This window comes from Ruditapes philippinarum, unplaced genomic scaffold (assembly GCF_026571515.1).
Source record: "Ruditapes philippinarum isolate M1 unplaced genomic scaffold, ASM2657151v2 ctg3039_1_1_1_1, whole genome shotgun sequence".
In the NCBI taxonomy this organism is placed as follows: domain Eukaryota; kingdom Metazoa; phylum Mollusca; class Bivalvia; order Venerida; family Veneridae; genus Ruditapes; species Ruditapes philippinarum.
The window spans coordinates 63,431-90,503 of record NW_026855324.1 but is presented as its reverse complement, the minus strand read 5'-3'; the positions used below and the strand labels follow the sequence as shown (position 1 = coordinate 90,503).

General features: G+C 33.8%; 3 protein-coding genes across 9 annotated transcripts in view; 2 read left to right on the top strand and 1 right to left on the bottom strand.

The window, feature by feature from the left end:
* LOC132742959 (NACHT domain- and WD repeat-containing protein 1-like) overlaps positions 1-9,558 on the top strand; it is a 47,472-nt gene extending 37,914 nt beyond the window's left edge. For 2 of the 5 annotated variants that reach the window (XM_060731462.1, XM_060731458.1), the window contains 8 exons: positions 206-318; positions 693-870; positions 2,511-2,543; positions 4,510-4,575; positions 5,170-5,337; positions 6,027-6,196; positions 7,242-7,389; positions 8,276-9,558. In XM_060731462.1, coding sequence (XP_060587445.1) covers positions 206-318; positions 693-870; positions 2,511-2,543; positions 4,510-4,575; positions 5,170-5,337; positions 6,027-6,070 — 602 coding nt within the window. In that variant the 3' untranslated portion in view covers positions 6,071-6,196; positions 7,242-7,389; positions 8,276-9,558. Of the gene's footprint in view, positions 1-205; positions 319-692; positions 871-1,820; positions 1,845-2,510; positions 2,544-4,509; positions 4,576-5,169; positions 5,338-6,026; positions 6,197-7,241; positions 7,390-8,275 lie in introns of all 5 variants that reach the window. The other 3 variants (XM_060731459.1, XM_060731460.1, XM_060731461.1) reach the window with 3 other exon arrangements.
* Positions 9,559-9,988: 430 nt separating this feature from the next.
* LOC132742957 (CD151 antigen-like) lies at positions 9,989-17,790 on the top strand. 2 transcript variants are annotated; one of them, XM_060731454.1, is made up of 9 exons: positions 9,989-10,115; positions 11,408-11,484; positions 12,634-12,762; positions 13,055-13,255; positions 13,743-13,817; positions 14,295-14,414; positions 15,068-15,161; positions 16,233-16,453; positions 16,759-17,790. In XM_060731454.1, exons 2-9 carry the CDS (start codon positions 11,416-11,418, stop codon positions 16,831-16,833), a joined length of 984 nt encoding a protein of 327 aa, XP_060587437.1. In that variant the 5' UTR covers positions 9,989-10,115; positions 11,408-11,415; the 3' UTR covers positions 16,834-17,790. The 2 variants fall into 2 exon arrangements, with proteins under 2 accessions (XP_060587437.1, XP_060587438.1); XM_060731455.1 differs by lacking the exon at positions 9,989-10,115 and adding an exon at positions 10,189-10,410.
* Positions 17,791-18,462: 672 nt separating this feature from the next.
* Positions 18,463-21,815, bottom strand: LOC132742958 (complement C1q-like protein 2). 2 transcript variants are annotated; one of them, XM_060731457.1, is made up of 3 exons: positions 21,702-21,815; positions 19,613-19,767; positions 18,464-18,987 (listed from the first exon to the last, which is right to left on the bottom strand). In XM_060731457.1, exons 2-3 carry the CDS (start codon positions 19,758-19,760, stop codon positions 18,563-18,565), a joined length of 573 nt encoding a protein of 190 aa, XP_060587440.1. In that variant the 5' UTR covers positions 19,761-19,767; positions 21,702-21,815; the 3' UTR covers positions 18,464-18,562. The 2 variants fall into 2 exon arrangements, with proteins under 2 accessions (XP_060587439.1, XP_060587440.1); XM_060731456.1 differs by lacking the exon at positions 21,702-21,815 and having other exon boundaries at positions 18,463-18,987; positions 19,613-19,817.
* Positions 21,816-27,073: the final 5,258 nt, after the last annotated feature.

Genomic DNA, 27,073 nt, shown 5'->3' with positions numbered 1-27,073 from the left:
GAACAGACGGGCGGGAGGGCGGACGGATGTATCTATCCATTGTGATTTTAACGATAATATACATGATACAAATGATAAATGGTAATCAGAATTGTACTTTTTAACGTGTACAAATACAGCGAATTTTAAATTAAATTCTAGGGAGAATTAATTAATTATATTTAGTACTTATAAATAAATAAATTCTCGGTATCTATCACTTCAGAAGTTGCTTGCCTCAGCTGCGGACGTCATAATGTTAAAATTTATAACACGCAGACGGGAAAAACGTCTGCAATTCTGGAAACGAGGCACCAGTCAAAACTAGACGGATTATGTGTAAGGATTATTGCATTTAAAAAAAAAATGCATAAGTTACATTTATGTACATCAAATGTTGTTAACTTAGCATATATATAACATTTAAAGGCATTTGAAGCCTCAGAAATGAATTCTTTTCTTCTTTTTTTCTTATTTATAAGCACCCTACATATTCATTTTATTCAATTCTTTTCGGTATTTTTGTTTGTTGTTGTTGTTTTTTTATCATTTCTATTTCTCCAAATTCAAACGATGTAAACGCAGTTTTCAATATACAATGTACTACAAATCAAAAAAGATTGACTTGTACTTTGTTTATGGCACATATGCATGCCTAAAAATGTTGCATATACAAGACGCATCACTTATTTATATGAACAAACTACTACTAGGTGAGCAAAGATGGAAAAACGTTGGCAACATGGTGTGATGAAACAGGTGACGTGTTCGTTTTCGACCTTGGAAGCAAGAAATTACTGCATAAGATAAAATCATCCAAGACTGCGATGTTCGAAGAGGAACAGATAATGTTGTCGCCGGACAGCAAGTTTCTACTTTTCAAAGTTGAAGGTAAACATGTATATTTTTTTGTAATAAAGGTTCTGTCCAAATAAGAAGCATGTCGTTAAATCTATTAACAGTTATGCTTTAAAGCGGCCTTCAGCTTTTATTCTTCTGTTGTAAAAACTGTTTTCTGTTGTTTCAAAATTTAGTATTTCAGTAATTTTATCTTTTAAAAGTGCATCATATCACTATTAGGCCTACTGCAAAACAGTGTCATGAGAGTTATTTATTTTGCACCTGTGACGTTCTTTTCTAAAAATAGAAGATTGAATTTACTAATTTACATAAACAGAGCGGACCGGTATATAAGCGGTATCGAGGGGTTTCCTTATTCAATTTGTTTATATATCATATTGACTGCAAATTTCATTTTCCAACTTAATTCTTTAAATTTGACATTTTATCTAAAAATAACATATTTAACCTTTAGAAAAACTGAAGGCCGCTTTAAAGCATTTTTTTCAATATCTGAGGGACACAATATTTAGGAGATACCAGTTCATTATTTTCATGTTAAGATTTAGAAGTAAAAAAATACTAAAGATCACCGTATTTTCAGACATTGTTTTACCCCGCATCATTGATTAGGCGATATTTGCTGCCATGTTTGTAAGTTTGTCTGTCTACCTGTCTGTTTGTCTGTCCCTTCCGGTTGTTTGTTTGTTTGTTTGTTTGTATGTTTGTCAAACAGCAACAAAAAACGCTACCAAGGACCATAACATCTTCAGTCGATTCTCTTGGTTCATCAAACTGACTGACATAACCAAACATTTGGACAGGGATATTTTTGTAATATTCACATATCTTGTTTTAAAAAAATTTAGTTTCTAATGTGTGCAGTCAGTCTATCCACTTATACAACGAACCGTATCATTCATAAGCTTTGGGTATACGATTTAAGCATTTTCTGGCAAAGAAAACAAATTCAGTCCGAATTGATATCACCTTTTTTACAGAAAAGCCTACGATTGATGGAGATAGTAAGATATAGAAAACGTTCTTGTTTTATGCTTACATTCTGTAGTTTTCACTCAATTTCTTTAAATCTATATATAATTCAGATTCTTTTGTTGTTAATAAGTTAATATAACGCATTTAAATTTCTGTGTTTTTGACAACAGTTGATTTTATACATTTTATAGCTTTGCCTTCTTTTTCTAATAAGCTTAATTCCTGCTTATTTTAGGATCTAAAAAATCAAATCAGCTTGCTTTCAAATGCGTGGTTTGTCTTACATTTGTAGATTGTGATGAAGATGATGATGATGATGATGATGATGATGATGATGATGATGATGATGATGATGGTGATAATGATGATATCTTTATTGAAAAAAACACACATGAAAATATACTTTCGTTCAAAAAATAATAACACATCATAATTTTGAATGTGGCCTTCTGTGCAATAAAAACCCACTTAAAGCTTATTTATCATAAAAGCAGCAAAAATGTTAACAAAGAAGTTTTTTAACTTTAATACAAAATACTAAATCACTATATAATTGTACTCACTCCCAAATAGGCATAGTGGGCCTTTAAGTTATATACGTATTACATGTATAATATAATGACATACTTAATATGATGTCATTATGATATTTATTTGATATGAACGTTATGTTTTATGTATATATTTTTTAAAAGATGTCATAGAATTTGAAGAACGGATAATAAATGGTATTATATTCAAAACCTTTGCGCCACTGTTAACAAAGTCTTTTACCATAATTTGTGCGGTGTTTGTTTATAAATAACTATGGCATTAAATGATTGTGTGTTCCATTGCTCATCCTATACTGTACCTAAAATATCTATCAAACGTAATAAGCTATTTTCATATTCATATTGGACCTTTGAGAATCATGTTATAATATCAATGTATCAAACACTTATACCAATGTTTACGCTTTATGTTATATTTCTGTCCCTTGCCTGTTTTGCAATTTTAAAATATATAAAGAATAGCGCTTCTTCTCTAGAATGTTCTGTCGTCTGCTCGTGTCGTCTGTAAGTTTTCGGAAAGTCTCTAGACTTTCTGTCTCTTTCCAGTATCTTTTCTGAGTAGTTGTTTTACTGATTTTAAGCCAATCTTTGCTTTCTTTAAACAGTAAAATAATATTTTCATCATAATAAAATTTTGTTACGTGAAACGCTAACTTAATGTGCATGTTTGTTTCACCCTTAACCTGCTAAATTTGTGTGATGGACTCTACCCTGCTTTGAATTTGTAACAGTCCATTTGTATTTTAACAATAATAAAATACTGAGCATGGAGGGATCTGAGAATTGTCAGACTGGCCCTCCTTTTTTTTACCGATTGCAAAGGTTATTCGCTTCCGGGTCGTGCAGATTAAAGTTTGAATGCGAGTATTTGTATATTTTAGCTCGACTATTCTATAAGAATAAGAAGAGTTATTGTAGTCACCCGAGCATCGGCGTCTGCGTCGGCGTAACCACTTATGTTAAAGTTTTTGTAATACCTCAAATATTTTCAAAGTCCATTGACATATGGCTTTGAAACTTTGCACACTTGTTCATCATCATGAGCCCAACCTGTAGACAGGAAGAGGTAACTGTATCAAGCATTTTGACAGAATTATGCCCTTTTTCGACTTAGAATTTATGTTAAAGTTTGTGTAATACCTCAAATATTTTCAAAGTCCCTTGGCATATGGCTTTGAAACTTTGCACACTTGTTCATCATCATGATCCCAACCTGTAGACAGGAGGAGGTAACTGTATCAAACATTTTGACAGAATTATGCCCTTTTTCGACATAGAAAATTTACGTTAAAGTTTTTGTAATACCTAAAAATTTTCAAAGTCCATTGACATATGGCTTTATAACTTTGTACACTTGTTCACCATCATGACCCCAACCTGTATCCACGAGGAGGTAACTGTATCAAGCATTTGGCAGAATAATGCCCATTTTTTTCAACTTAGAATTTACATTTAAGTTTCCATACCACCTCAGATATTTTCATATTCTATTGACATATGGCTTTGAAACAAGTTGAATTTTATACTCTTCTTTGAGAGCATAATAGGACTCTCTTCAATGCCTATAATTGTAACATGGATTTAAAGAAAAATGTTGCCCGTTTGTTAACTAAGAAAATTTTACATTACCAACGCTTTTTTACTATCAAGCACTAAGAATAGTCGAGCGTTGCTGTCCTACCGACAGCTCTTGTTCATAAACTAATAACTTTTTTTCATTAAAGAGCATGAGTTTGAGATTGAAATAATAAATCTTTGTTGAAATGTCATCAGATTGCACAAGCACAGTCTGCTTTATTTTGTTTCGAAAGAAAATTTGCGTAAAATTGATAATCAGTATGCTTTTTTCGGTATTGATGAGATCATTAATGTAATTATATAATGATTTTAAAGTACAAGCATATCAATTTTAAAGTACATGTATATCAAAAAGATGCTCTATAAAGTTTAAAATTGTACCAACTAGTACTACAAATATCCTACAAATATAAATTCCCGACGTATATAACTCTAATTGTTAGAGGAAACATTAAAATCAACCGCATGTACTTATTAAAAAGTAGCAACAAAGTACAACACTAAATTACTATTTGGTTTTACATAAGTTGCAAGTATATGGCAATCATCAATTTATATTTAGGTGTACCTGCTAAGTCAAGAAAAGATGATGAAGTGATCTATATAGAAGTATGGGACCCGCAGAAAGGTAAGATCTTACCTCTCTCTTTTATTATTTATTTATTCATTCATTTATTTATTTATTTATTTATTTATTTATTGTTCAGACTCATTCCATCATTTTGTAATAGATATGGTGAATCATCAACTTTTTTTAAAGTAAAATAAAGTATGTGTTGCATCTCAGTTCATCGGGCATCTGCCATGAAGCAATATAACCATAGTTTGGAGGATTTTCTATTTAAAATGTGTCAGAGTTAAATCATACAGGGGAGTGCAGGAATAGAAATAGAACATGTCTATGTTGATTGGCTCATGTTTTCTGAGGTTTACTTATTGTGACGACAGGGAAAGGGATAACGATAGAAAAAGGTATATTTAGTTGCTGGTACCTTTTCTTGGGTTTCACGTGTTTTTTATATTTGCCTAAGATACAAAAGAGAAAGGACATAAAATCATTTGGCAATCTGATTAATACTCGGGGGCTACGTCCCTTCGTACAAATCCGATAGCCTTGTGTTTCGATGCTCTTCCTATTATTATTAACCATTTGTAAATGATTGTAACCAATTTAAAACGTTAAAACCATATATTAATAAACATTTTGTTAAAACATTTTCAGGGGTGAAAGTGTCAGACCTGATGGATATGGAATATTACAACAAATACAATAGTGAAAAAGAGAGAACAGGAAACTCCTCGTCCGTCGATACATTCGAAATACTCGACAACAAAACAGTTTTAGTTGCCCACGACGATTTTATTCTCCGGGTATTTGACATCGCATCAGGTGACGAAAATATTATTGTAAAACTGTTTTATTCTAATTGTTCTAAAATGTTTGCTAAAACTTCAAAGAAGTAGCGGCATGGGCGAGTGGTTAATGGGTCGGATAGTCAATCTAACAGATTTCGCTAGCCGCATTTGTTCAACACCCAAACAGGGCAAAGTCCTTCTTTCAGTTTAGCACGAAGCTTTAACCTCATTGCTTAGTTAACTTGGTTGGTTTCCAGGAAGGGGATTCGGAAGTTGTGTCCTTTTTTAGCTATAAGCCCTTCCCTACACAATCGGAACTAAGAATGAATTTTTTTGTATACTACTCAACACTTTAAAGATAAATTCGGAATACAGCTTATCCGTGGACATGCATTTTACTCGCATTAGCGTAGTAAGACCCTATTTGTTCTTTTAGCATGTGACCGACCGAACCACCATAAAAGTCACGTATGCCACAGTTACCTACTGGTTTAATTTTTATTTTGCACTCATAAATTTTAATTTATTAATTAATTAATTGTGACAAAACCAAAAATGCTATTTTCAGTGTGCTGTATTTTAAAAGTATGTTTCTCAATAGTTTTTTTCATGTTTATATTTTGATATATTGTTCGTAATTATCTGAATATTTGATACAATTGTTACGTTAGAATCAAGTAAAATATAATTCACACGTAGTGTTTCTGATTTTTTTTTCCTTAGGGAACATTCTTCATCGACTTTTTCGGTCATACAACTTGCACTGAGATAATTTATTCACCGCAAGAATCCATACGTTTCTCACGTTTGGTAGCTGGTCGGAGGAAATGTCATTACGTTTATGGGACAAGTCAGATTATTCGTGTGTCGCATCATACACCCTTGACAAAACGGTAACAATTACAGTTGTAAATCGCAGAGATCCTTTAGATAATCACGTTCGCTGCGTGCCCGTTTCATTCGCAGTGCTAACTATTTGCTCCATTCCACCCAGATCACAGTTCCATCTATTTGCCCCGTCCCATTCACACTGCTTCCTATTGTTTCCTTTTACCCATAATGTTACCTTTTCTCCCCTTTCCACTGACAATGTTACTTATTTGCCCCGTCCCACTTATTGTGATATTTATTTGCCCGGTCCCACTCACACTGCTACCTAATTGTCCTGTCCCACTCATAGTGCAACCTATTTCCTCTTTCCCCATGCACTCACTCTGCTACCTTTTTTCCCGTTTTACCTATAGTGTAACCTATTTACCCCTTACCACTCGCAGTGCTGTATATTAGCCCCATCCCAATCACAGTGCTACCTATTTACCTCATCCCACTCACAGTGCTACCTATTTACCTCATCCTACTCACAGTGCTACCTATTTACCTCATCCTACTCACAGTGCTATCTATTTACCTCATCCCACTCACAGTGCTACCTATTTACCTCATCCCACTCACAGTGCTACCTATTTACCTCATCCTACTCACAGTGCTACCTATTTACCTCATCCCACTCACAGTGCTACCTATTTACCTCATCCTACTCACAGTGCTACCTATTTACCTCATCCTACTCACAGTGCTACCTATTTACCTCATCCTACTCACAGTGCTACCTATTTACCTCATCCTACTCACAGTGCTACCTATTTACCTCATCCCACTCACAGTGCTATTTTTGGCTCCTTCTTAATCATAGTCCTACCTTTTTTAGTTTTTCAACTAGTTTGCCAAAATTTACAAACAAATTGCCTTAGAGGTCTATTGTCAAAGAAAGAATAAACAACCCTAAGATCTTGAATATCTTTTGTCTGGATGACTCCTAAATATCAAACTAAGTAATGCTTATAAATTGCATTCAGTATTTCAGACATACATATATATACAGTAATTCTATAAAATTATGTAATGAATTTTACATTTGAATTTTTTTATTTGTTTCAGGTGACAAATCTCGGATTTAACGGTGATGGTAAACTTATTGTAGCAACTATGGGAAAGCCAGCTGAAATAGTAACATGGAGGTTTAACCATTTCAAACAAGACTTGGCTATCACGAAAAACATTTACCAAGAAATATTCAAAGCTGACGGTAATTTTTATTTTAATAGTATTAATTCATTTACCTTCTGTTGTATCATAGTTTGAGGACCTTTCTGTTGAAAATGTGTCGGAGTTAAATCGAATACATATATATACGTGCACAGTGCGTTAACTGGAGCGCAGGTATAAGTTTCCCCCATTCCAGAGCATGCCCATTGATTGGTTCATTTTTGCTGAGGTTTACTGATTGTGACGGCAGAAAAAGGGAAAGTGACAGAAATATCAAATCCAGATGCTCGTTCATTGGTTCCTTTTTTCTGGGGTTTCATATTGTGACAGCAGGGAACGTGTTTAATGTTTGACTATGATACAAAAGAGAAAGAACATCAAAACACGAGGCAATCTGATTAATACTCGGGAGCTACGCCCCCTAGTACAATTCAGATAGCCTCGTGTTTCGATGCTCTTTCTATTACTTAGATCAATCCAATGACACAGGCCTACTAATCTTGACTTAAGTTGTCTTATTTCGTGTTCCGCATATACTTAATTTAGAAATAAAAAAGATAATGTATTTAGATCTAGATAAAACTGTATGAAAAATGAAATACTGATTGTTATAAAACATCTTTTGAATTAGAATTTAACGTACAAATCAAACTGGATTCATATATCCGTACACCAATTTATAATGATGATGATGATGGTGATGATGATGATGATGATAATAATATATTTATTGGTAACACATTGAGATATACCATCGTAGAAAAGCAATAACATATCTTAATTTCAAATGTGATCCCCATCTATACTTTCATAAACAATATATAGAAACACACACACACACAAAACAACATCATAAAACAATGATTATTCCTTTTGTCAAAAACGATTTTGTCCTAAAACAAAACATAATTTGATTGTTTTGACAGGTTCAAAGGAAGAGTACCTTGATCTTATTCCTGAAGACGATCCTGAAATTGATCCTAACGACCCTGATAAGGACATAGAAGAGAATGGTTCAGACGATGATGATGATGATTTTATGTAGCTGAATGTAAATTCAACACATTTCAGTAATTTTTGCTTTGAAACCACGCCAAGGTTTTCAGAACAATGGAAAAAATGATTTATATGAGGACATGTTTACCATTGCACGTGACACGAAGTCGTCTGTTGTTCTTTTGTCTAATGCATTGTCGTTTGTAACAATGTCACCTACTACGTTTTCGTCTGCTTCATTTCATTCGACTACATAATATTGTCTTAAGCCACATTGTCACCTGCTAAATTGTCGTCGCCAACGACGACATTCGTCCACTACATTGCCTCCAACTAGTTTGTCGTCTGCTGCATTGTAGACGTCTTCAACTAAATACTCAAACAAACAGAGAAGACTCGTACTGCTAATTTATAAATTCAATGGTTGTGTGTGTGATTAAGAAAAAGCAGGAAAGAACGTTGAATTTCTGCAAGATTTTATAAAGAAGTGTTTATAAGTTGTTTTTCCCTCCTGCATTTTTTTCTGTACATATTTTTGTTATTTATTTAAAGTTGTTGTTATTTTTTACCCAGTACTTCATGTTATTAATTATTGAGAGTCTTCCAGTACTAACTTCGACTTATGAATTGTGTTAAATATGCTGTTTGTTAAAATTTATCAAATCTTTCTAAACAAAACCAATGCTTAAAGGCCTATTTTGCCTCAGAAATGCTATCATTTTTTTCTCATAAACTTTATATTTTTGATATCTTATTACAGTTTCCATAAATATACTCATTTTGCATAAACATAAACTATCTTTTGCTGCTTTTGCTTTGTCAGCAATTCGTATAATTATAGTGAAATAGTATTTTGTTTGGAAGTCAAAATACTAATTTGTTTACATTTTTCCTCATTCAATTAAAATTTGTAATTTCAGAATTTTACAAGGGATTTGTTGAATTCTTGCCCCTTCTTATAATAAGATATTATTATCATAACATATGTAATTACTGTTACATATTTTGTACCTTCTATAAGGTAAATAAAGCAACTATGAGAACTATTTTATATTGTACATGTACATATGATGTGTTTTTGACAGTAAAATCGTCAATAGTTTTATAACGTTTACACAAATGCTGTTATTTCCCCCCATTTGTATGGGTTTGTGGGTACCAGTAAAAAATATCACCCCGAGGAAAATATTGTTACCCGAGGCGTATGAATGTTCGTAAAAACACAATTTTCTGAACTATTCTGACAACGAACTAAATGTGGACGGACAACGGACAATCAATGATCCGTTAAACAAAAAAATAAACAGTATAATCTTTGTAACAAGATAAAAAAAAGTCTATTTCGGTAAAAGTATGATTGGAAATATGTTTGAAAGTCATACTCGATTTTGAAATGCCCAATGATGTAGAACTATAAACCGATCCGAATTAATGTCATGAGTTAGACATTTTGTATTTTCGGTTTTTACAACTATATAAATAATATACTGTTCACTGTTATATCCATGAATTTACTTTATAATTTAGGTAACCTGTTACTCGATATATTAAAATTAACTTAGTCAACAAAATATTAAATTAATTTTTAGTACATCTTTAGTTTCATTAAGACTGAAAAACCTTATCTCGAGGTTCTTATCCGAAGTTTTACGGAAAGGGCCGAGAAGATGCGACTGACAGACGTGAAACACAAAGTGGCGGCAAAGTAGAAGAACAGTGTGTGTTCATGCATGTGTGTTTATGTATAGCTGTTTACATGTATATGTATAGGTAACTAATTTTTTTTGTTTCGTTTAAATTTAACGAATTGTAATGTGAACTTATATACATATACATAGGGGATACGTATAATTTAGTGACAGTAGATAGACCTGTCACAGATATATAAACTTCTAGACCAATATGCATTATGGATGGTGAATTATAAACTATTGATTAATAGCTGCTATTAGTCATTATCCGAAGTTAGGCGGAAAGGGCCGAGAGGATGCGATTGACTTAATCTATATACTTATACACACCGTCCGGAACGTCTTACAAAGTTTCAGTTCAGGTGGAAAGACAGGTAGAAGATTTTTTTTTCAGTCTATACTACAAGTAGTTTAGTTTCTTAAAAATGTTTTTGTCCAAACATTGTTTTTTCGAACAGGAAAATAGGTTCCACTGGTCATTTACATATACTGTATAAACATTTCTTAACAAAATTAAAGGACTAACGTTTTGTAGATTAAGTTATTGTAGGCTTGCTTAAATATTGTCAGAATCGGAGAAAAATGCGTTGTTCTCTCAATTCGAATTTTTAAATACGCACATTTATGAGCCAACATAGTGATGATACTTCGGTGCAGGGTCTGAGGAAATATACGACAGGATGCCGGATCCTGTTTAAGAAACTAAACTACTTGTAGTATTGACCGAAATAAAAATTTCGTCCCGCAAATAATCCTTCATCTTGAAAATTCTATACTGTAACGGGAAAGCGCGATACTGTAACTTGTTCCCTATGGCATTGTGTATGGTGATCACCCGAAGCAGTTGGTAGTCTATTAAATTCTATAGGTAAAATGACTGACTTTTATATGTTAAGTGAAATATTTCATCTACTTGTACACTGTTTTTCCACCACATAAACCAAAGCGTTTTGCACTTTACTGTCTCGAAGCGACAGTCTTTTGAGTTAAGAAAATAAGTACACATACTAAAACATGGTTTCGATTTTGACAATTAAGTCGTCATGAAACAACACCACCTATCATGATTTTTCAAAATGTCAGTGCTCAGTGTCAGCGCCGGAAGTAGCACATCTGATTTGAAGCGGCGAAGCACCGATATGCTGCTGCTAAAGATGTGCGATGAGCAGACCTAATTAGAGAAGAATTATCTAAAAGTTAACGCACAATTTATTAAATTTTATGGAGAAAGCATTGTCAGCTATTTGAGGACATTTCAGCATTGATCAGTAGTCTTATTTAGTTTGTTTGTGATGCTATGATTTACTGTGATTATAAAGTTTGTGTTCATACGAATGTGTTGATCTGCAAAAGATTGTTAAAATATTTTAGCCGGACTCATGGAGGGAGAAGATTTTGAAAGTAAAAGAGGAACACAGCAGGGATGTGAAGATGTCGCCCTCACAACGGTAAGCTTGATACTTAATAAATTACAAATTATCCAAAACATAAAAGGCATCTCTAGCGCGTTGATTGTCATAGTGAACAATCAACGCGCCAAACACCTGTGATCTTCGTGTGCAGACGTCATTTCCCCGCGTTATTCTTACCAACGATCAGTCGTTAATCAAAATGGGCTTCACATTTAACATGAATCTTTGAGTTATAATTTATGCAAGGCTATTTGTCAGTACGAGGGTTAGGGTAAGTAACGTACACAGGACCCGATAATGCCTCGAACAAATCACAACATTCAAAAACAAGAATTATACAGAATATATTGAACATACATATACGATAAGTGGATTTTGCTTTAAACATGGCGCACAAGGAAACGTACGTGTACGAAGTGTTGCCTACGAAACACAGGTACTGACATTTTAACTTCACTATTTCACTTGAATTTCTGAAGTTGAATCTTAATTTATGGAGCTGAAATCGTGAACACGTGAAGCTACCGGTATGCTTGTTCTTGATTCTGTAGTATCTCGCACTATCTACTCATTTGACGATTAATTAGGGCAATGACTAATAGTCTTAATCAATGTGTTGGACAATAACCGAGATCTTGGGGAGATATTCATCATTTAATGCAAACTGGTCATTTTGTCATTGTGAAGTTGTGCTGAATTGACCACAGATGTCCAGGCATTTGTCTTGTCAATAGTGGTCAAATTTTCATAAAATAGACTCCCCTTTATCATCAAAAACAAAATTACTAAGCACCCGGTTACTAAATGAAACAGGTGATGGATATAAATTTGTTTGCTTATTACTTTAATTTATTATTTTTGTTGTTTTGTTGTTGTTGTTGTTGTTGTTGTTGTTTTGTTGTTGTTGTTTTTTTTGTAATCAAGTCGTTATTATTTTCATTATTGGCAATGTGCCGGACGCCTGTGTAACTTACTATATACGATATTATTACAGTATTTTTTTGTGCGGGGTGTTGTTTGTTTCTTTTTTGTTTGGTTTTCTTTTATAGATTTTTTGTACTTTAATCAGAACTCCAATTGAAATATATGCCTTCGAAATGTCACCTTTGTACTTTGCTTTTTCTGCCGATAACGGTTGTTAAATGTATTATTTTCACTTGAGAATATTTCTCTATCTCATTTCAGCTATTAAATAAGCGCCATTCCGGTGATCCTGCCAAGCACGTGCCTTCTGTGTCAATACGTAAGCGACCAGAGGACCCGTGTTCCTCGTGCCTTATAAAAGCGTTGTATTGTTACAACATATTTATCTTGGTAAGATACTGTCTGGATTGTATCCGACATCTTTACTTTAACTTGAACATATGATAACCGTGATAGTTAAAGCAGTGATCCGTTTTGTATAACATCATCAAACTTAATTTACTCACTGATATTTCTATCAGTATCTTTATGTAAAAAATGGGAAAGTGTATGTCTGGTAATGGTATCTTTCTACAATTTCTACAATGAATAGGTTAACATTATTTTCAAAGTAATACGAATTCACTTAAAGAATTATATATTTAAGTGTAATATTTTAATGATATTATATTTGATATTGTAGATTCTTGGCTTAGCAGTTCTCGGGGTTGGAATATGGTTGCTAGTAACAGAATACACCACACGGGTGGTAACGGTTCATGTAGGTTCGAATCTCTTCGAGATGAGTACATACCTAATGATTGCTGGTGGGGTGACCATAGCCTTGCTTGCATACTGCGGCTGCTGTGGTTCATTGCGAGATGATAGATTTGCTTTAGCCTTTGTAAGTTTTTATTTATTTCATTGGTCTTGAGTTTAATGCAACAGGGCCAATGCAACAGGGTTATGTGGAGACTCTCTAGTTTGACTGGTGAAGGAAGACCTAAGGGGTCAAACCGCGTATTAATTCCAGACATGAGAGGTCATAGGATGGCTTTCTGTATGATAATTTATGAAATAAAGGTTCTGGTAGGATTCGAACCCCGAGCGGTGTAGGGCAAGTGAATCTTGACCAGCTTATAAGTTTTAATGTGGATATGAATTGATTATTATATACATGTATATTTATTATATATATCATTATATAAAAAGTGTTTACTTTAATCATTTCGGTCTATTGTATTTCCCACATTACATTTAGTAAGTAGTGTGTTTCATAGTTTTTTATTACAGGTCATGAAATAAAATAAGTATATGTGTGTCATAGTTTACGTGTGATTTATTTTTGATCGATGTGGTAGCTTAAAGATTTAACTATATTTTGTTTTCAGTACGGCGTGACGCTGACTTTAGTCCTTCTCGGACTCGTGACCGTGAGTGCACTAGCTTTTATGTATAGAAATGAAGTAAGTAAAAAACATAAGTCATAAGACTTATCTTTGTTGCATATGATATATGTGTAATTTGTGCCTTAAAGTATTATTAAAGCCCCACTTTTTCAAAAAAAGTTCAATAATTTTATCTTTTCCATACCTTATAAAATTTAATCAATGTATTATTCAGCTTTATCAACCTATTATATTCTATTATAAATCAAAACTGGGTCCAGTTTTTATCAGTTAGCCTCGTTTTCATTTCGTCAAATGCATATTGTATATTAAATTCATATTGTACTCTATCTATCCTCGTTTCCATTTTCCTGGTATCAAAGCAATATACTGGAAGTCTGGAAGTAGCTGTATCTTTAATTTGATACAAAAACAGTTATGTTACATAAAAAGTTCATTATACATTGTTTAGTGCCATATTGTATAATAACCTCATAGTATTGTATTTCCATAATATATCTGTTTAAATGACGTTTTATATTCCATTATTTACAGCTTACGGGTCAAGCAAAAGATAAACTTGTGAATACATTGTCAAAAAGATATGGCACAGATTTAAAAGAAAATGTCCAAAACCGTTTGATAACTGATGCTTGGGACTCACTGCAAAGAAGTGTATGTATATTAATTAAGTTGTTTTAGTAAACATTTGAACAACATAATAATCAATAAATAATGGAAAGAGATAAAATAGAGCTTTATTTTGCCAAGGAATCGAGGTTTAGAACTTTTCTGAGTCCATGTTTCCTCAAATGGCATCACTGGAAGCTAATTAGAGAGTAGTTCAAATGAGATCATATAAATAAGTTTATTACAATCGAGCTTATGTAAATATGGTGATACTAAATACAAAATTACATTTGCAATAAACATAATTAATGATTTACCATACCCTACACAGACAATACATGTTGAGGAAAACAAATGTCTTTATGCACATTAACAAAAGATAACAAATGTCTTTAAGTACATGTACAACACATGTATTTAAGTACATGTTCAAAGGATAACAAATGTCTTTAAGTACATGTACAAAGGATAAAAAATGTCTTAAAGTGCACGTGCCAAGGATAACAAATGTATTAACGTTCATGTGCCAAGAATAACAAATGTCTTTAAGTGCACATGCGGAGGATAAGAAATGGTGTTTGTGCACGTACTAAGTATCTGTATAACAAATGTAATTTAGTTTACATACCAATTTAATAACAAATGTATTTTAGTCCTCTAAACGTTATAGATAAGCTATATTTAACCTTAATTTGTAGTTTCAATGTTGTGGACCCTATGGTGATATAAATTCAACGTATTCCTGGTCATTCTACAAACTTCATTCTGACTGGTACCTGCAAGCAAACAACAGTAAGTTTATCCCATTATTTGTATTGATATATGAATATACAGTAGTAGGAGTGTTCTTTACTTGTGAAAATTTCGGACAGTGTGCAAAAGCTAGTTACATCTGCTCGCTCACCTTCTGCTTCACACACGCACGCACGCAAGCGCGCGCACACATGCACGCACACACACCTATAAGTCTTAAGTAAGAGTAATTTTGATAGTCGGAAATAACTGTTGTTAAAGTTATGGTTTAACTATAAAATTAATGACATTCAATTATTCAAAATCTACTTGTCGGATTCATATGTTGGCTGACTTGTATGGTGGCTGATTTGGAATGCTTTTGAGTGACAACACGACAAAGCGCCAAACGGCTTATTGTCGGACTTTCGTCTTGTCGTCCTGTCACTAACGATGCACGCCAAACGGCTTATTGTCGGACTTTCGTCTTGTCGTCCTGTCGCTAACGATGCACGCCAAACGGCTTATTGTCGGACTTTCGTCGCGATGTCACATTTTCACTCGCTTCAAATCGCAGGATTGGCTTATAAGCCAAGCGACAGTGCGACATAGCTACAACGCGCCGCACAAAACGATATAGGTTGCGTTGTCGATAGAACGCACAATGTACCAAATCAGCCACCATAAAAACAGCCACCATAGATATACATCTTTTGCCGTAGGCTGGATTTATTACTTTGCTTAATTTGCATCTTCTTGGTTGGACCCATCCCTCTGTTCTTCTTTACATCATTCTGGTCAAACATGATTTTGCCTACATTTTCACCTTATTTGGTCAGTCTGATCCATTTGTTTCACTAGCATTTTCACATTTCTGGTTGGGTATTTCTACTTCCGTTACTGCTCGTGTAGATTGAGTTCAAATTTCAATTAATTTCTAATATAATTAATTTCAATTAGTTTTCAATACACCCTTTATAAAATTATTACATTAACATTTTATCAAGTTTAAAAATGATGTACGATGTTTGTTTGAATGGTCACGTGATTACGGCGTTGAAAGTTTGTGTGCTTGGGCCACTTTAAAGTTCCCCACTTATGTAAAAATCCTTTACCAATATGTTGTTTCAGGAGCGCCCTTTGTACCAGATTCGTGCTGCTCAGGGGACAAACAAATCTGTACTGGAGTGCAGACGATAAAGGGTCCACCATCTAGAGGTCCGCCAGTTTCTTCTTCATATGCGAAAAATGAGCATTTATATACACAAGGTTGTTATGAAAAGGTCATGGTACATCTGGAGAGAAATGCGTTAATTCTTGGTGGTGTCGCAGCGTTCGTTCCTTTACTTCTGGTGAGTTTGTAGCAGTGAGTGTAATTAAAACGTGATCAAAGCTTACATGTTAAAGGAAAGGAAAATTTCCAAACAATAATGATAGGATATTTGTGTAAATGTATATAAAAAGTTCTTATGTACTTTACGTATGACATCACATTTGCTCAACTTTTTTGTCGCCACTGTGTTTCAGCTCTTTGTACTTTTTATGAATGCAGTGGTGGATCTTAAAGCATTCTTTATTTTACAAATGAAACTTCCTTGAGTTTAAATTTCATATTACAACAATTTATTTACTAACTTAGTTTTTTTTTCTTTTTCAGATAATAGGAATAGTGATAGTATTCTGTTTGTGTGCACGCGTGAGTAAGGACGAAATGTATGAGGACGACGTTTAAGATTGAGTTAACCAATGAAATATTTCCCTCCTCTAGGACGGAAAGATGTCAATGGTTGTAATTCTTAAAATATATGTGATCAACTACTATTGCTGCAGTGTTGACAACTCTGAAATTCACTGATAAACAAGTAGGGTATAAGCTTGGTTGGTATATTTAGATTACTCGTATCAAGACATTTTCATTGCTATAGACCTACTATTCATTCACCTGGGAATATTATCCTGTAATTTTGGTCTCGTTTTCCCATTTCATAAAACGTTTCCAGCGGCTTAGAGATGGATAATGATGATGATGATGTTTCACGCACACGGAGCCAGCTTAAAGATAAAGGTCACACATCTACACCGAAAACCATTGTTTTTTGAAAAATGGTCTTGTTTCTACATAAATTTGTTATGTTCTTAAGACGACATGAAGTGGACAAGATCATGCTAACCAGTCAAATTTACTGACAAATCTTATACGAGAATAGTTGGCTTACATATGTAGTTACTTCAAAACCATATGTGATGAGTCGGAAGTCACATTTAACTTTTTAGGGTAAAATTTCATAAAAGAACATTTATGCCATGTCCTGGAATTCATGGATGGCCAGAAAGCTAGAAATGTGAAGCTGTACAAAAATGTACTTAAATGACACACATTTATGGTTGTGTCTAGTCATATTTTGTCATTTATATATAGATGATTTATTGAAATAATAAGGCACAGGAATATAAGAAAGTGTTTGTTAATGTTGTTTACCTTTGTAACATTTTTATAGTGAACAAACTTTTGTGTAAGACTACGTGATGACTCTTTAGTCGGCCCTGCTTGGGAACTTTTGTCTGTTTCCATAGACAGTTCTTTTATACTCGTATTTTATATATGTATCTTTTTTAATATTAATTTTATCTTGTATAATTGTAAAGGGTGATTTAAAGTTTTGTAACGTTTATCTTATTAAAGTGAAATTGACATCTTAAGTTATTTGTAATGTTGTTTATAAAACACATCTTTAAAATATATTAAGTTTATTTATCTTAAAGGCACAGTATGCATAATAAATCAATAATTTTTATAATTCTTGAGAAAGGCCAAACATATATGTTTAGATCATGTTAATTGTAAAACAACTGATGAATCTTACAGTAATGTGTCATAAAGGTAACAAAATGTAATTAAAGAAGTATTTTGAATTCCATACAAATACTGAATCACTATGACTTACCCAAATGCGAAAGTGCAAAAGATAAACGAAATGATCAATTTGTAACTTTTTTGAAACTGTAAGAAGATACAAAAATTAAAAGTTTTTGAGAAATAGATATGGTGGCTTTCGAGTACTTAATGAGCCTTTAAAGATGTGTTTAGTTACATATATCATTTACCATGAGCTTACATCTAAGTGCATTGTTATCTAGCTCTACTTAAACATTAAGACTGGAACAAAATAAAATAACATTCATCATTTAACTGGTAAAGTTACCTCCCCAAAGGAAACATGGGTTTGAGCCCTAGTTTGGGGAGTTGGGATAAAGATCCTAGTGATATTGGTTCCAAACTCTTAATGTGTAACGACTCTTTACTGGTCAAAACATGAGATCTTTTTTTTTCCTTTTTTACATATTTATTCACTTGTTTACAAATTACATTTTATTATGAATGTCTTGTTTAGCTTAGCAGTATAATCACGGCAAATAATTTTATATAGAAATATATTTTACAGTATTGCTTTTCAAAATACCTAATCAAACAGTGAGCAAGAAAATGTTGTACATCCGTTGCCGTGGTATTCTCCAACTTTTCCCGCCATTTGTTTCACGTAAATGACGTCATACCGCCTGGCTTCTACAGCTACGGTCATTGATGACGTTGCTTTGTCGATGGCGCCATATCCGGCCATAATTTTACCTACAATTTTATCATTACATATTATCTCGGCAGAAACTTGTTTGTGAAACTGTGCCCGTATAGTGACGGAAATCATGTATTTGCCAGACACCGGAACAGTAAACTCCCCTGTGTAGGGATCGAACCCATCTCCATCATTAGTTAAAACTTCGTCAAAGAAAAGTTTCTCGCCACCTTTAAACATTGTGTTGGTTGATAGACAGGCCGTGAAAGCGGGTCCGCTGTCATCACCCTTTTCTATTCCATAAACTCCACATCCTAACATGAAATATAGGAACAGAAAAATATATAATGCATGTATAATTATGGCTTTCGTGCACTTCACAAAATAAAATTATCAAACTAAAATCAAACGATTTATCAATAGCCTTGATATCAATAGATTTACATATAAACTGTTAGTTATATTTACACCAATACTGTAAAGGTTCGGCTTTAGCTTAACAGTTGAGGAAGACCAATACTGCCTCCGTGCATTATTTCAGGCACAAACGGGTTATTCAGTAGAACCTACGTTCTGTAAGCTATCGTTTTTTAAGACCAGAGATCTGAAATTTACATGACGATTTCAAGTCTGCATGGTAATAATATACAACAATAAGGCCTACACATTATTTCCCAAGCCGAAGACAATCCACAAAAACACACATCATCTTTATTTTTATTTGAGAAACATTTTCATCAAATAAATCTTTGGAAACATTTATTTTACGATTATCACATACATAAAACAATATGGTAATTAATGTCAATAACAAACATAATTATGAAAATAAAAGTAGCACTTGTAAGCATTTATATGACGTTTAGAATTGATTTATTTGTTTTTTGATATAGAGGCAAATATTTGCGATTTCTTAGAGCAAGTGAGTAAGTTACTAACTTTTCATAACGAGTCTCGTTTTCTTCTCCAAACTAGGGATCCTCGTTGCCATGGAAGCCATCTCATCCTCTAGACGCTTGAAAACACCCTTCTCATCCAGACGCATGCTTACAGACCCTTTCATAGCTTGAAATTCTGTTTTATTCATTCTGTTTCTGTTGTTTAAATTAAATAATCGTATAAGATGAGCATTAATAAAATGATAGCAAAATATATACGATACATGATCATGAGAGTTATGTTATGCTTGAAAAAGAGCTCGACATCACAAAATACTGTTTTGTTTGTTTTTAGCTCACCTGTCACAAAGTGACAGGTTGAGCTTTTGTGGTCGCTTTTCGTCTGGCGTCCGTCCGTCCGTAAATTTTTACTTTAAATGACATCTCCTCATAAACCACTAAGCCAATTTCATCCAAACTTCACAGGAATGTTCCTTTGGTGGTCACCTTTAAAATTGTTCAAAGAATTTAATTCCATGCAGAACTCTGGTTGCCATGGCAACTGAAAGAAGAAACTTTAAATATCTTCTTTTAAAAAAGCCAAAGAGCTGGAGCTTAGATATTTGGTATGAAACATCTTCTAGTGAGTGTCTACCAAGTTTGTTCAAATAAAAGCCCTTGGGTTTAAATTGGCCTCGCCCCAGGAGGTCATTGATTTTCCCTATATGCATATAGTAAAAACTTAAAAAATCTTCTTTTAAAGAACTCAAGAGCTAGAGCTAAGATATTTAGCATGAAACATCTTCTAATGAATGTCTACCAAGTTTGTTCAAATAAAAGCCCTGGGGTCAAAATTGGTGCCGACCCGGGGGTCACTGATTTTCCTTATATCTGTATAGCAAAAACTTAAAAGTCTTCTTTAAAAAAACCCAAATAGCTAGAGTTTAGATATTAAGCATGAAACATCTTCTAGTAAGTGTCTACAAAGTTTGTTCAAATAAAAGCCCTGGGGTCAAAACTGGCCCCGCCCTAGGGGTGTCATTGTTTTTAACTAAATTGTATATGTGTATAGTAAAAACTTAAAAAATCTTTTAAAAAACCCAATGAGCTAGAGCTTAGATGTTTAGCATGAAACATCTTCTTACGGGTGCCTACCAAGTTTGTTCAAATAAAAGCCCTTGGGTTAAAATAAGCCCTGCCGGGGGGATGAAGAAGTCATTGTTTTTCATTGTATGTGTGTAGTAAATACTTAACATCATGAAACATCTTCTAATGGGTGTCTTCAAAGTTTGTTCAAATAAAATCTCTGCGGTTTAAACTGGCCCCGCTCCGGGGGCCTATATACAGGTGAGCGACTTCAGGGCCATCATGGCCCTCTTGTTTGTTGTTGTATGTCATTAAATTTTTATTATTAACGTCGTCGTCGTCGTCATTATTATCATAATCATCATCATTAAACTATTGCTAAGATCACATTTGACAACAACAACAACAGCAGCAACAATAATGATGATGATGATAATAATAATAATAATAACCCATCTCATGTGAAGTTATATAAGAGATCATATCATATCGAGAAATTAAAAAAAAAGATGTTATATAAACAGAATAATTTACTTCATCTTCACACAATATTAAAATATCACATAATTGGATACATGTTAAGTATAACAAATGAACCAATAATTAAAATAAAATTTAAAAAAAAACGCCTCAAAGACATAATCGGACCACGGAACGTGTCGGAACATAGTGCGTTGAAAGAAATGTTTGACAGAATATAAAAAATGATGGTTATATAAACGTACGTGAAAACATTTACATGTAAGTACTAATTATACAACTGCTATAAAATATCGTTGACAAAGAAAGAACAAACAAAAAAAACACGATATATTGCTTATTCTATTTATTTATGTTGTGTTTAGTTCTTATTTTATGTTTGCAATTAAATGACACACTAAAATGTTTCAGCATTCGCCTTACTTGCCTACCTATAAATCTTTATCAGAAAACTAAGAAGAAAAATAAAGTACACTGCATTGACTTACATAAATTATTAAAGATGTCATCTTTAAATCAAAAAATAAAATCTTTTCAACAAAATAATTGTTATAAAAGAAATATATAATAATAATTGTGCAAACCTTTTTCGAACTATTTCCTCGATCGATATTGTAGAAATCTTAAAATGGTAGTTTCAAATAACAGTACTATGCTTTGTAAAGCAGATTTTCTAAACACTTCAGGTTACCTATAATCAGTGCCGCACAGTATATATGGTGGCTGATTTGTGTCACTTCACAATAAGGAAGTAAATCCGCATATAAGAATGCCTGCGTTAAATGACAAATATAAATGAGTAAAAGAGATAGGAAAAGGACATTTTCTGACAGAGTTCATTTCAAATAGCAGTTAAATGCCAACTTTGATCCAGTTTTTATGTGGTTAAGTATTTTTTGTGATTTTCTACATGATATAATTCGCATGGTTCCGGCCGATTACTGAAAACTTCCATACTTATGTATTGAACTGAATTGCTGTAAAAAAAAATGCCGAATGACCCCTAGTTTGATATTGCTGGAATTATTTATCTTGGATGATATGATAGTAAAGCTCACACAACCCACAATGATATGTCTTTTAAAGGGAGACACAGGCAAAATTTTCATTTCTTAGTTTTTTATTTTTCATTCATTATTCTGTTAATGCCCTCAAAATGAATATACTTTAGACAGTCAAAGGAACAAAACTTTTCTCCATATAAAGAATAAAATGGTGGTTTCCTAACTTGACCCGCGTGGGTCAGGTTAGAGCGCTAGCATTTCACAATAGTTGTCAAAGTGAACTCTGGAAAACTCTTGAAACGTTAAAGAACATGTCAAATGAATGACTTAGGCTTGTTTCAATCATATAATATCCACAACATCTGTTATTGTAACTTCAGTGGTTTGTTCAAGTCACCTGACTTGTTTTAAACTATTTGGTGATTCTACTGGCGTCTAAATTTTGTTCAACATATATAGATATATTTACGCTTCAAACCCAAAATATATAGAATTTTAACAGAAATTCAAGCTGAAACTTCCAGAAAAATAATTTTAGCGTGATTTGAGTACATAAGACCATTTTAATATTTTTGTCATTATTTTGCCTGAATATCCCTTTAAGGGGTTCTTCTCGCAATAAAACCAACGGTAATGACCTCAAGGATTGCAGAAAGCTCACTTGACCCGCGGTGATACACCTTTTAAAGTGTTATTATTACAGTAAAATCGACGGTGATGTCCTCAAAAAACTTAGAAAAGTTCCCTCCCCTGTGATATGATTTTTAAGAGGTTATTATCACAGTAGAACCCACAGTGATGTCCTCAAGGATTGCAGTAAGCTCACACAACGCACGGTGAAAGGCCTTTAAGGTGGTACTAATCACAGTAAAATCCACGACGATGGCCTCAAGGAATGCAGAAAAAGTTCACACAACCAGCGGTGATAGGCATTTAAGTGGGTTATTATCACAATAAAACCCACCATGGTGGCTTCAAGGAATGCAGTAAAGCTCACACAACCCATGGTTTAAGGCCTCAATGAATGCAGTTAATCTCATACAACCCACGGTGATAGGCTTTTTAGGGGGTTTTTATCGCAAATAAAACCCACGGTGATGGCATCAAGGAATTATTAAAGCTTACACAACCCACAGCGATAGGGTGTTCTTTTTGCAGTAAAAACCACGGTGATGGCCTCAAAGAATGAGGCCTTTTAGGGTGAACTTATCGCGGTATAACCCATCGTTGTATTATTTTTCGTGTTTTTGCCTTGATCCCAGCGAAGTTCAAATTCACTACTTTGTGGTATTTCCGTGTTTTTGCATTGATCCCAGCGAAGTTCAAATTCACTACTTTGTGGTATTTCCGTGTTTTTGCCTTGATCCCAGCGAAGTTCAAATTCACTACTTTGTGGTATTTCCGTGTTTTTGCCTTGATCCCAGCGAAGTTCAAATTATCTACTTTGTGGTATTTCCGTGTTTTTGCATTGATCCCAGCGAAGTTCAAATTCACTACTTTGTGGTATTTCTGTGTTTTTGCGTTGGTCCCAGCAAAGTTCAAATTCACTACTTTGTGGTATTTCCGTGTTTTTGCCTTGATCCCAGCGAAGTTCAAATTATCTACTTTGTGGTATTTCCGTGTTTTTGCATTGATCCCAGCGAAATTCAAATTCACTACTTTGTGGTATTTCCGTGTTTTTGCCTTGATCCCAGCGAAGTTCAAATTCACTACTTTGTGGTATTTCTTTGTTTTTGCCTTGATCCCAGCGAAGTTCAAATTCACTACTTTGTGGTATTTCCGTGTTTTGCCTTGATCCCAGCGAAGTTCAAATTCACTACTTTGTGGTATTTCCGTGTTTTTTGCCTTGATCCCAGCGAAATTCTAATTCACTACTTTGTGGTATTTCCGTGTTTTTGCATTGATCCCAGCGAAGTTCAAATTCACTACTTTGTGGTATTTCCGTGTTTTTGCCTTGATCCCAGTGAAGTTCAAATTCACTACTTTGTGGTATTTCCGTGTTTTTGCCTTGATCCCAGCGAAGTTCAAATTCACTACTTTGTGGTATTTCCGTGTTTTTGCATTGATCCAGCAAAGTTCAAATTCACTACTTTGTGGTATTTCCGTGTTTTTGCCTTGATCCCAGCGAAGTTCAAATTATCTACTTTGTGGTATTTCCGTGTTTTTGCATTGATCCCAGCGAAGTTCAAATTCACTACTTTGTGGTATTTCTGTGTTTTTGCGTTGGTCCCAGCAAAGTTCAAATTCACTACTTTGTGGTATTTCCGTGTTTTTGCCTTGATCCCAGCGAAGTTCAAATTATCTACTTTGTGGTATTTCCGTGTTTTTGCATTGATCCCAGCGAACTTCAAATTCACTACTTTGTGGTATTTCCGTGTTTTTGCCTTGATCCCAGCGAAGTTCAAATTCACTACTTTGTGGTATTTCCGTGTTTTTGCCTTGATCCCAGCGAAGTTCAAATTCACTACTTTGTGGTATTTCCGTGTTTTGCCTTGATCCCAGCGAAGTTCAAATTCACTACTTTGTGGTATTTCCGTGTTTTTGCCTTGATCCCAGCGAAATTCTAATTCACTACTTTGTGGTATTTCCGTGTTTTTGCCTTGATCCCAGCGAAGTTCAAATTCACTACTTTGTGGTATTTCCGTGTTTTTGCCTTGATCCCAGCGCAGTTCAAACTCACTACTTTGTGGTATTTCCGTGTTTTGCCTTGCACTGAGAGGAGCAAAACTACGACATGGCACGATTCAGCCACCACAGTACAAGGAAGAATTTTGAGCTAAAGAACTTTATTACATAATTGGATAATCCAAAATCATCATAGCATATTAAACGAATCAAAGGAAATGTGTTAATAACAGAATGTAAAGTTTTGTACCAGGAAATATTAATTTTTCTTTGAGCTAATATACCACAGTGATCTGATACATGTGTATATGGAATTTACTTGCTTACTCAGAAAATTGATTTTATTCGATAAATAAATGGTCTTATATATTCTACAGAGAAAAAAATAACAAAATTTCATAAACCGTCCACAAGAATGTCGCGTCACATATAATACACAAGGGGTATAATATTTCGATGCATTTTATTTAGCAAAATGAAATTCAGAAACAGTTTTATAATGTTTAAATTAATAAAGAAATCAATGCGTAAACAGATCATTAAAAAGAATGAATGAATAAACAGAAAAAATCATTTGTAAGCCGGCTCCACTAACCGTTTATTTTCCAAACCAACAAAGACATATTCTGGATATATAAATCTACATATAAATTTTTGTTAAGACAAAAGTCAAAAAAAGCTTCCATATGACTTATAGTAATAAATCTACTAAGCAAATTCATCTGTTAAAATATGCCAAATACTTGGTGTAAAAGTAAAGACATATAAAATTTCCAATATAACTGAATAAGAGAGTTTTGTAAAAACAGAAGTTTTTGGAAATGTTCAAAAAGTCAGGTTGCTGCGAGTGGGATACCCAACCCTACTCCAACGTGGGAGGGGGAGGTTTTGTTGAAGGATGAATCCAGGCTCAAGACCAGCGGCTCCTTCGAACCTACCTGACATAAAACCCAAATTTAGCGGTCAAATTTTTTTTGTCATAATGGAAAAAGGAAACGAATTTTGACAATTATAAAAAGACAAAGACACAAATAATTTCTCCCTGAAATAAACTCATTTCATGTACATAATATGCAAACGAAAAAATAATTCACAATGAATCAAAACGGAATTAAATGAATATGCCTCATCGATTTTGAAAGTCCATTATTTATTTTGCGTATAAAGACACATGTTTACTTTGCTCCAACTGTACATAATCCTGAAAAAGAAAACAATTGTAAGAAACATTTACAAAACTTTCTGTATAATATGATCGAAAATATTTCAATATTTTCGGAAATTTCACATCTAAACGGCTTGACAAATAAACCTCGAATGCCCGCTTTACTAATTACAAGAAACTCGTGCACTATTGCCGCCAAAAACATAACTTCCGATTACTTCCTTATAAGGAAATACTAAGTTACGGTGTATGATACCGATAATAAATACATGTAATGATTGTCAAGTAGTCATGGTACTTGTCTCGCGACCAAGGATCTAAGGAGTGAGTAGGAAAGACTGCAAATTATATGACGTAACAGAAGTTTTACAAAAAAATATTCACATATTACATGTTTGAGTCACATAATAAAATTTTACCCCAGAGATGGCACAGATTATGCCCTGTATGTGAACATTTATATGGATAAATCTAGCATCAATTAGTTTCCCTTTTTCAATACATTTATCATCAATCAATCCCTTACTTCACTCACTAACTGGCGGAGGACCATAATCTGTGACGTCTCCTCCAATGATGCCGAATGCTTCTGTAAAGACAAAAAAAAATTTGTCTTCCGGAAATGTTTATAACATTGAGAATCAAGTACTGCATATATATAAAAGTGTTTGGTTAACTAACCCACAAATTCTTTTATGTTTGCATAATAACTGGTTAAATGTATCCCTAAACTATCTAAGCAAGGGAGGTAACCGATACGATATGACAACTAAATGTCCCTAGCATAACAAAGAAAATTTCAGCAACTGAATAAACCAGTTAAATGCGAAATTTTACATGCGAAAGTTACTCAGCATTTAAGGACAGGTGTGCCTGCTTCCGGCATATGCGTGCCAAAATTGCGTAATTACTCTATGCAAGGGTGCCGGGATAGAATAACTTGAACCCACCGCCGGTTTGCACATAATGGCTGATTGGTAATGAGAGCGGTCCAAAACGTGATGTTACTATCTGCGTGATTCTCCCCCTTGAACATGCAATATCTGAATCACCAACTACCTTCTGATAGGTAGTTGGGAATTCACACGAATAATCAACTGAGTCCCCTGTTCGACGTAGAGTGCGGGGTGATACCATTTGGTAGAATTCACCTATCTTGTTA